At 35.3% G+C, this 11,160-nt stretch overlaps 1 protein-coding gene across 3 annotated transcripts in view; it reads left to right on the forward strand.

The window, feature by feature from the left end:
- AMELY (amelogenin Y-linked) overlaps positions 1-10,636 on the forward strand; it is a 208,773-nt gene extending 198,137 nt beyond the window's left edge. Inside the window, exons 1-7 of one of the 3 annotated variants that reach the window (XM_055106936.2) lie at positions 2,530-2,585; positions 3,937-4,002; positions 6,501-6,548; positions 7,645-7,686; positions 7,778-7,822; positions 8,092-8,517; positions 10,476-10,636. In XM_055106936.2, the coding sequence (XP_054962911.2) occupies positions 3,949-4,002; positions 6,501-6,548; positions 7,645-7,686; positions 7,778-7,822; positions 8,092-8,517; positions 10,476-10,481 (621 nt within the window). In that variant the 5' untranslated portion in view covers positions 2,530-2,585; positions 3,937-3,948 and the 3' untranslated portion in view covers positions 10,482-10,636. Of the gene's footprint in view, positions 1-2,485; positions 2,586-3,936; positions 4,003-6,500; positions 6,549-7,644; positions 7,687-7,777; positions 7,823-8,091; positions 8,533-10,475 lie in introns of those variants that run through there. The other 2 variants (XM_057301227.1, XM_063602030.1) reach the window with 2 other exon arrangements.
- The last annotated feature ends 524 nt before the right edge of the window (positions 10,637-11,160 follow it).

The raw sequence follows: 11,160 nt of genomic DNA on the forward strand, positions 1-11,160 counted from the left end.
ATTTCTCTTTTACTCTTTTTCCATATTTAGGAGCTTCTCTTAATCTCTGGCTGGGCAAGCTACCTTAAGCCCTTTTATTATGTGCTTTCAGTTATTCTTATCACTTGTCTGTTCAACCCTAGGATTCTCTCTTAGATAATGTGTTTAAAGTGTGAATATCATTTGCTATTCAGTTTTCTCTCCATGGAAGTTGTACATATTAGCAATATCTAATCAGCTATTTTGATCCTCTTCCTCAGGAAGTAGTCAATACAATAACATATTTTCTTTTTAAAATTCAACTTATTCATAAATGAAATTTTTGTTTATATAAAAAATTTTTCTACTGAAATTTTGTCCTCTCTTCCAAAACAGCTGATAATTTTTAAATGTTTAAGGCAGACCTAAATGGAGAGATTTCAAGCAGAGTTATCCATATGTTAAGACTGTATGAATTAGGATATTCAGTTGGGAAAAACAAATAGAATCATACTGTTTTTGTGATACTGGTCATCAAACTCTGGATAATTCTCGACAATGAATCAGAAACAAGAATTCTGTTGTTTACATTGAACAAATATATAATTTCTTATCATTCAAAAATATGAGACAACATAAAAAAATACATTGTTAAAGCCAAAGACCTCTACTTTTTGTTTTCAATCATTTCTTTAGTAGAGATCACCCATAATTTTGTAGAAAAATTTCTTAAATCCTTTTAGGAACTTCAATAAACATAAATAAAATGAAATAAAAATAAAATAAAATAAAATAAATTGAAGGAGAATATGTATTATACTTCCCTTCTCTCTCCTTTTACTCCCTCACTCTCTCACCTCTTCTCTACAAATACGCTAAAGCCTGTTTTCTTAAAACTTAGTTTTACAATTTCCTTCAAAGCATATTCTTGCCTTCAATATACAATTCACCAATAAATATATTCATAAATACAAATACACCCTGGGTACTGCTGGCATTTAGAACTATATTCTATCCTGGGTACAGCTGGCATTTAGAACTATATTCTATGTTCACTTTAACTCATCTGTGTTGCCCTTTATAATCTTCTACATCTTTCTGTATAGGAAGAATTAGAAGGTGATAGGTTTACCTTTCTTCCTTTTAGCTTGAAAGATTTACCTTTCTTCGTAAAAATTATTCATTTCTTGCTAATATCCCCACATCATCCTAGAATCTTATTTTCATCTTTAAAAAATTTCTAAGTGCCATGTGGTGAATTAGGACAGGTAATAACTTTCCATTTACTAAGGATGTCTCTCTCTAATTTTCATGCTAATTCTATTAAAAGGGTTTTATTACTGTTCCCAGTTTATATATGAAGAAACTGTGGCTCAGACAGGCTAAATAACTTGAAGGTTGTCCCTTGGTGAAACTTGGGTAAGGTGAACCCACATGCATTTATATCATAGCATTAACTATTATACACATGATTTTCATACATATTTTTTCCTTGAATTTAATTCTTCAAATTTGGCTCATGTATATGGTATAATATTCATATGCAAAAAGTTTATAAATATTAGCTAAGTATTCAAAGAGATTCAGCTATAATATTAGTTGCATCTGGGTATTACTATTTCCTTTATTAATTTAATATTGATAGACATCATTCATTAGCTCTTGATGCTAGATTTTTAATTGATCAGATATAAAATAAAATCATAAATTTTTGTGGTTCACTAAGATGAAAGGGTTATAAAAAAGCATGCGTTTAATAGATCACAGTCCTCAGAGACGGACAGACTTTTCTTGTTGTTGCTTAGGCAAAGTAGAGCTTATTAAAAATATGAAAACAATGCAACTAAAGAGACACTAAAGAAAAAGAAAATCTGTTTCATGCATGAAAGAAAGCAGAAATGGGCTAGAATTACACGGGCAAGAAGGCCATCATACTTAGAAAGGCTGGTACGCTATGTAGGATGAAGTAGCCAGGGCAATATGCCTTATGATAGGTGTTCCTAAGTATTTAAATATATTTTGATGTGTGCTAACCAATGTGTAAAATCCCTCTTGTCTTGCCTTTTAGATCATGCATAAAAGTTTTGCTACTATGATAACCTTGAATTTGTTTAGATAATAAATAGTTGCAGATCACACCAGAGAGACTTTTGGCGCTTTTCTGAACACCAGAGTGGTGACAAATGAGTAGCAACAGGGAACAAGGGACATACCTTTAAGGAAAGCAAAAAATACAGCTGTAGTGATTTTAAAATTTTAATCGATCACAGGCAATGACATAAGATCCTCTTAAATATAAGTCTGAATGTTTTGGCATGTGCAAGCTATAAATTTGCTGACTTAAAAACAGTGCAATGAAGTTCCTTTTGCCTGTTAAACATATTATTGACTATAATGAAGAACTATATGGACTAATCACAATATACTACCTTATATTTAGCCATGGTTGCAAAAATTTATGATGATACAGGAATTTTTAGTCATATTCAACACATTTTTTCTTCACAAATCTGATTGGTTGTTGTAGATACCTTGAAGGATATAAATTGAGCTCATAGTTAAAGAAAATCTAGAGGACCAAGCCTCCCTGTGTAGCACAAAGAAAGTTTCTCTGAATATATTTAAAGGTATGTGGATTTTACATATTATTTTGTGTCCTTTTTATTCTGCTTCTTTTCTGTAATTCATATTTAATAGATGCAAATAAATTCCATGTTTCTAATACTTTATGCTGTTAAGAATCAGTTACTTCTGTTGGATTATAATTAAATTTGACTCTCATTATGTAATTTTTTTTTTTTACTTTATAATGCTTCAAAGCATTTGTCTATATGTGTATTTAAATTTTAATTTTAGAAACCAAAAGGAGTTCCTGGAAGCCAAACTCACTTGTAAACTAAATTGAAATAATACTTTAAGGCTATCTTTATTACTTTTAAGACTTTTTTTGTTAAATACATCAAATAATACCTTATTTCATACTAAAACCATCATCTAAAACTTTATCTCTTTTTAAAAATTATTTCAAGTTTAATAACACACATTTAGGATACAACATCAATGTAGTACTCATATCAGCATTACTACATATTATATTCACTCTCTTTACCAAAATTAATGTCTTTTTACTTAAAGATTTTTAAAGTTAGTCAATAATTTGAGACATGAAGCATTGTGCATATGTTTAAGTGAACAAGCTTTAATTCATATCTCACATCTCTAATTCGTAGAGTAATTAAATTAGAACATATATCAAAGGGAAGATACCATGAAATAAAATAGAATCTTTGAGATATAAATAATCCAAAACTTACTGAAGAATCAATAAATTCACAGATTATTGTTTTCTTTGCCTTTCTGTTTAACCTCATCTTTTGCTATGCAGACCCCCTGAGCTCAGACATATTACTTGCCTGAAGTTCTATAAGGCTGGAAATCCCTGTCATTTCTTAATCTGTTTTGGCAAATAACTTAGATTTTTTCCCTCAAATCATCAGTCTTTGTTTTTAACAATATCAATACCTAGATGGATAATATAAGAAATATTTCTCAGCTCCTCATTTTAAAATGATAAAATGCTATGTAGTAATGGGTAAATACCTACCTTGACGGGCTCTTGAACCTTAAGAGCCAAATTTGTTCCTTCGATTATTAATTAAAAATTATACTTAGCTTGTATGGCTTTATAGGACCATGCAGACAGACAGGAATATGGCATTCCAAATTACATAACAACATGATTTATTTTCCTCAACTTGTTCAGTTTCCAACCTAAATGAAAAACGATTTTATGCTAACTACTGTGACTCCAAAACAATAAAATGGACTGAGAACTTCAAATCAAATAAGAAAAATTAACCTTGCAAAGAATATCCCACTTGCTACCCACAGACAAATGCAGATTATGTTTTTTAAGGCACTTTATGGTGCACATGTGTGAGAAGAGATGAGAAAAGCACTTGCTGATTTTCATTTCAGAACCATCAAGAAATGGGGACCTGGATTTTGTTTGCCTGCCTTGTGGGAGCAGCTTTTGCCATGCCTGTGAGTAAAACATTCTTTGCATAAGTTGTGTCCAATTTACAAATGTGGAAATAAGAATTTGTCCCCCAGCTGGGAAACTTTAAGGTTTAAAACAGTTTGAGCTAAGAGGCCCCAAAACATCTGTGCTGAAGAAACACTTTGGGGAGTGAAAAAATAGATTATCTCTTCCTAGCTTATTTTGCTTAGTATAATGTCTTTCATGCTCATTCGCATGTTTGTAAATGTCAAGATTTTATTCCTTTTTAAGGCTGAATAGTGTTCCATTGATTAGCCTCATTTAATGTTTCCACCCTGTAAATATATATCAAAACATCATATTGTACACCATGAATATATATAACTATTATGCACCCACAAAAATTTAAAAATAAATCTATTAATTAAATAAATAAAATAGTTTCTGAGATGCCTCCACTAGAGGTTCTGATTTGGTACAGCTGGGGTTGGGCCCAGGACTCTATTTTCACAAGCACCCCAGGAGATTCAGTTGATACCATTAGCCTGGAGATATCACCACCCATTTCTACATGGAGGAAGTTTTTGGTTTTTGTAGGTTTGTTGTTGTTGTTGTTGTTGTTGTTGTTGTTGTTTTGAGATAGAGTCTTGCTCTGTCGCCCAGGCTGGAGTGCAGTGGCACGATCTCAGCTCACTGCAACCTCTGCCTCCCAGGCTCAAGTGATTCTCCTGCCTCAGCCTCCTGAGTAGCTGGGACTACAGGAATGTGCCAGCATGCCGCACTAATTTTTTGTATTTTTAGTAGAGACGGTGTTTCACCGTGTTAGCCAGGATGGTCTCGATCTCCTGACCTCATGATCCACCCGCCTCGGCCTCCCAAAGTGCTGAGATGACAGGCGTGACCCACGGCACCTGGCCTGGAGGAAGCTTTTGAAAGGGACTCTTGAAAGGTCTCCAGAGAAAGTGCTTAATCAGCCTTATAAAAATATTACCAAAATGCCCGTTTGGTCTAAAACCTAATTCCTCTCAAGTTTCCAGATATCTTCTTGCCCTCCACATATTACTGCTGTTACCACTTGAAGGGTAAGATTTCTGTGTTAGGAATCCACTTCTAGAAACATCTTGACTATTCTCAGAAGTCCTACCCCTTTGGGTGCATCTGATAAGTATGTGGCTTTCTTGTGGTTGTCCAGGATCCCACCTACACCCAATATATAGTGATGTATTTTGTATTTAAATGTATTAAACACCAGGGTGTCACTCTCACTCTGTCTGGACACAGGTGCATAAAGGCAGGGAACTTAGATCATATGCATGCCAAGCAGCCTGCATATACTTTTTGGTGGTATAAAGAGCAGTTGATACAACCAGAAGACAGCAAGCTTCCACACCTACCTCCTCTCTTCCTCTCTCACCCACAAAACCAAGATTCTGTGCTCTGCCTTCCTGAAATCCTGCACTGTGGCAATCCTTAGCCTTCTCAGGAGTCCCGACATTACGAATTCAGCCCTTTTCCTGCTCTCTAAGATGGTATCGATCAAAAGCGTATAGGACCTGAATAAAACCATTCACATCCAGATGAGAGTGAATAAACCCCTCCTATGAAATGTGAGAATTTTAAAATAATATAATATAGCCAGTCCTAAATGAGGTCAATGTCTGAGGGAGATTTTCTTCATGATTGTCTCTCTTCTCCTTCACGTGGACCCCGGGCGCAACCAGAGTTCCACAAGGCAGGCGCCAAACACTTGGCTTCCACTTTTGAGAGGATAGACAGTCCTGATTCAGATTATCATTCATGTGGCCTTTTATTTTTAACTTAAAAATTTTTTTCTGCCATAAAAACACTGGGAGAATAATAAAAAAGATTGGCCTAAATAAACTCTTTCATTTTTCCATTGGATTTATAATGTTTCTACTTTCTCCACCCATCTTGTTCTGGCATTCATTAATTTCCACCTTGTGGTTTCTTTTGTGGCTTCTTTTGTTGTATGGATGTGTTGTTTACTTTGCCTGTCAATTATGAGAAATCCCTTAGATACTTACAGTACTTGACCACCTCCTGATCTACAAGGGAACATTTGTGAGACAACTGCTTGTTGATGTTTCTTTACCGTGTAAAAGAAACATACTTCACTCCCCAACATGGGATGAGTTTTATCAGCAAGTAAACTGTTAGACAGGATAAGGTAGAATTCATTGACAGCACTGGGGTGGGAGAAGGATGTTGTTTGATCACTGGAGAATAAATGTGTCCTGGTTTCTGCTTCCAGGTCTCCAACTTTAAGACTATAACCCCAGGGACAATCATTTAGCTATTCTAGACCTCTTTAAAATAAGAGGTCTCCTCTCCTACATAGCACACTTGTCTTAACGAAAAACAGACCTCAAATATATTCTGTACTATATAGATTTTTTAAAAGTAATTTTAGTCTCTTAATGTTAACAATTGCATATTGACTTAATCTCTTACTCTCTCTTCCCTTCCTTCACACTCTCCCTTCCTCTCTCTTTCTCTTCTCCTCCCCTCCTCCCTATAAAAGCTACCACCTCATCCTGGGCACCCTGGTTATATCAACTTCAGCTATGAGGTAATTTTTCTCTTTACTAATTTTGATCACTGTTTGCATTAACAGTCCCCTGGGCTCTGTAAAGAATAGTGGGTGGACTCTTCATCCCAAATAAAGTGGTTTCTCAAGTGGTCCCAATTTTACAGTTCCTACCATCAGCTTCCCAGTTTAAGCTCTGATGGTTGGCCTCAAGCCTGTGTTGTTCCAGCACCCTCCTGCCTGACCATTCGGATTGACTCTTTCCTCCTAAATATGGCTGTAAGTTTATTCATTCATGAACCACTGCTCAGGAAGGTTCCATGAAAGGGCAAAAAGTCAACTCTGACTGACCAGCTTGGTTGTATCCCATCCGGTAAAATGTAAAGATTAGGTAAAATTACTAACTTTGGGCAAATAATTTCCTCTCTTTGGAACCCTGGTTTTCTCATTTGGACAAGGGAAATTACTGTAATATTCACATTTCAAAATATTGGAGAATAATATAGTTAACAATTATAAAAACTGCTTTGTCAAGTATAATATGAGCAAGGTAACTGATTTTTTTTTATTGATTACATGCTGTATTACCGTATAAAGAATCCCCAAACCTAAGGTTAACCAAGTGTGTATACTGTTCAGAAAGGAATAAAATTCTTACTTCTCTCATAGGTTCAGGTAACAATCTGTGAGTTTATTTACTTACACAAGCTGCTGACAAATGTTAATAAGAATCTGAGGCAAGGTTTTCTGTTAAACCTAAAAGATTGACAAATTTGATCAGTAAATCTGTGTTTTTAGGTTGAGGGACAGTGTTTGCACCGCTTTTTTCCCCATTGTGACATCAAAGGAAAGATGAAATTAACATTATGTCACATTATTACGGCATAATTTTATGTTTGCTTCGCTCTTACAATGAAGAGCAGGACCTATGGAAATAAACAGATTTACTCCCTTTGTAACTTCAGTCAAGTTAATGAATCTCTTTAACTTCCCATGACCTTATCTAAAAAGTGAGAGTAACAATACTTGCCTCCTAGCATATAATGAAAGATGAAGAATGTGTGTGATGGATGTAAACACAGTGCCTGACACACAGGAAGTACCCAACAAATGTTTTACCTTCTTCTTTCTCTTGTAGAACTCACATTCTCAGGCTATCATTGTTGACAGGATTGCTTTAGTGAGTCTATATTTCCTACTGCATCAGTGAATTTCTGCATGGGATGAAAGTAAATTAAATCAAATGGATTCTAATATATCTTTCTCTTAAGGTGCTCACCCCTTTGAAGTGGTACCAGAGCATGATAAGACCACCAGTATGTAGACATTTTGTTCTTTATTCCCTGAAAATATTAGGCATGCATTTAAATTCCCATTTTAAGAAAATACCATGTGTACTCCACATACAGACACTAATGGGAAATTTAGTTTGTAAAAAATCATGTCTGTGTACACAGTTACAAATTTTTGCAAAGGAAAGATAAATAAAATATTCCTATGGCCATAATGGCAAAGAAAACACTGCTGCTTCTCTGGTTGGAGTCACCTGAGCCAATGGTAAACCTGCGTCTCTGTTTCTCACCAGTACTCTTCCTATGGTTACGAGCCCATGGGTGGATGGCTGCACCACCAAATCATCCCCGTGGTGTCCCAACAGCACCCCCTGACTCATACCCTGCAGTCTCATCACCACATCCCAGTGGTGCCAGCTCAGCAGCCCAGGGTCCCCCAGCAAGCAATGATGCCTGTTCCTGGCCAGCAATCCATGACTCCAACCCAACACCATCAGCCAAACCTCCCTCTGCCTGCCAAGCAGCCCTTCCAGCCCCAGCCTGTTCAGCCACAGCCTCACCAGCCCATGCAGCCCCAGCCACCTGTGCAACCCATGCAGCCCCTGCTGCCACAGCCACCTCTGCCTCCAATGTTCCCCATGCGGCCCCTGCCCCCCATACTTCCTGATCTGCATCTGGAAGCTTGGCCAGCAACAGACAAGACCAAGCAGGAGGAAGTGGTGAGTACACCTTGAAGCCACTACAATGCCAATCCTGTGAAAATGGTGCAGCAAAGTTGGCCCCAGAGTTCTAAGGGGTCCAACAACTCAGGGTCTAGAGTTGTAGTAGTTACAGATCTATGATTCTATTAGTCCAAGTAATATGTTGTATCTTTACATTATAAACAAATTTATCTAAATGGATTGGTAATTAAGACCACAGTTTTTATGATAGGTTTAAATTTTATTATTATTGAATTTCTACCAGACTGTATATTATGACAACCCATTAATAGAAAAATATATTATTAAACCCTCTTAATTTTAAGGGCAACAGCAATAAGGGAATATCAGTTCTTTCATTTCAAAGATTTGACTCGCAAGAAGAGGCTAGAATTGCAGTGAAGGCTTAAGATAAGATGGGGTGGGTAATTTTTAGAGTGCAAATATTTGAACAAGCTATGAAAGGTAGATGGGAAATCTCTTTTAAAAAACCTATAGGAAGGTTTCCCGTTTTCAGTAGTTTTCAGTCTAACTTCGAGGAGGCTAAACTAAACATGCTGTTAGAGTCCTTTTTAGTGCTGAGATTCTATAGAGGATTAAGCTTTTAAAAAGAAGTTACCTCAATTTATGACTGAATCTCCCATTACAAGAAGCACTTACAAATGAATGGGAATAATCAATAAAAAAAACTTTATCCACATCCGTAAAATCTTATTTCTACGTATATAAGATTATGTGATCTATCACTTATATGTATCCAACTGTAATTCCAATTTATACAAGCTATTGATGATATACTACTGAGAAGCAGAGAAAAGTGAGGTGGAAATGACCAGGATAGACAGCCAGGACAGCTAGGTTCAAGTTCTGGCTTTGCCCTCAAAAAGGAGGCACTATTGTAAAAGTTACTTCAAATGTGTGAGTATTTTCGTTTCTTTTAAATGGGGGAAAATGACAAAATCAGATCATTTTCAAGCCTCTGTCCAGGTATAAATGTGATAACTTCTGAATTAAAAAATCATAATATATGTTATAAATGGCTTAATAATTGTGAGCATGTTTACAGAGAATATGGGGCAGAATTTTTGAAAATTGATTGAGGCTGGGTGGGGTGGCTCACACTTGTAATCTCAGAACTTTGAGAAGCCCAGACAGGTGGATCACCTGAGGTCAGGAGTTTGAGACAAGCCTGGTCAACATGGTGAAACCACATCTCTACTAAAAACACGAAGGGAAAAAAAAAAAAAGTTAGTTGGGCGTGGAGGCAGATGCCTGTAATTCCAATTACTAGGGAGGCTGAGGCAGCAGAATTGTTTCAACCCAGGAAGTGGAGGTTGCAGTGAGCCAAGATCGTGCCATTGAGTTACAGCCTGGGTAGCAAGAGTGAAACTCCGCCTCAAAAAAAAAAAAAAAAAGAAAGGAAATTGATTGAATCCCAAGTAATCTGACGTCTATCATTGGCTATTCTAGTCTAAAGCACATGTTCTCTCTGTGCATAGAGAATGCATTTATTTATCTCCTTATTAAGAATTAACACCATGGATTTATAATGTGCTCACACCTTGACAAAGCTATTTATGGAAAGGTGACTTTGGGCAGATAGTTTGAACTCTTTAAAACTCAGTTTCTTTTTGTGTAAAATTTGAGTATAAATAATAGTTTCTTAGAGTTGTTTTAAGAAAAATAAAATAGCATGGTGAGCTTGGAACCTGGCATGCAAGAATTACTCAAAGAAAGGTAGCAATTGTTATTTTGTTATAAAATAATAGGCTTTAAGTGTTCCAAAGGTAGAAGAAGGCTTCATGGACACCTAATATCTAATGACAACGAACGAACAAAGAAACTTTGGAAATTATAGAGTTCAACTTAAGTGGTTGTACATTGGTTTGACAAAACCGAAGGCATACATGTATTGTAAATGGTACTCACCGGAAACAATTAAAATATTTAATTGTTCCTTTTGCTATTTTTTTCAGGATTAAAAGACCAGAATATGAGATGGGAACTGAAGTAAACACTTTAGTTGCTTTCAGGGATGACACAAGCACACAATGATTTTTGCTTACAATCACTTAACTTAGCAAATTCTGTAACTAAAAATGTACCAATAGTAGACAATAAAATGTTTTAAAAATCATTCATGTCTTTGTGTTGAATGAAACTTAAATTTTCCTATCATTTGAGACAACATATTATGAATGAGTATTCTTGAATAAGGTAAGAACTGCTCATTTACTCATACAAATTCACCATTTGGCAAGCAAATAGGGACTATATTTCTTTTTAGAGAAAATTGAAATTATACTACGTCAAATCTTTTTAAAAAATGAAGTTTACACATCAGTTAAAATCGTTGATAAAATAAAAATGTATGAACATATACAATCACTGAAACCTGAACCAAATGAAGGGAAGTTTATATGATAATTTCTTTACTTCACACCACATCAGCAATCAAAATCTGGTTTTTTGATCTCATTCTATAGAAAATGATTTTTAAATAAAATTATGTGATATGCATAATAATATACTGAATTGAAAATTATTTAAGTAATTTGTTTTCTCAAGAGATGTTATTAATGGAACTTCAAATAGAGAATTGCAGTTATGTTATATACAAGTCATTTATTTCACTTCATAAACTTTAATATGATAAATTGT

Source organism: Pan paniscus, chromosome Y (assembly GCF_029289425.2).
Source record: "Pan paniscus chromosome Y, NHGRI_mPanPan1-v2.0_pri, whole genome shotgun sequence".
NCBI classification, from domain to species: Eukaryota; Metazoa; Chordata; class Mammalia; order Primates; family Hominidae; genus Pan; species Pan paniscus.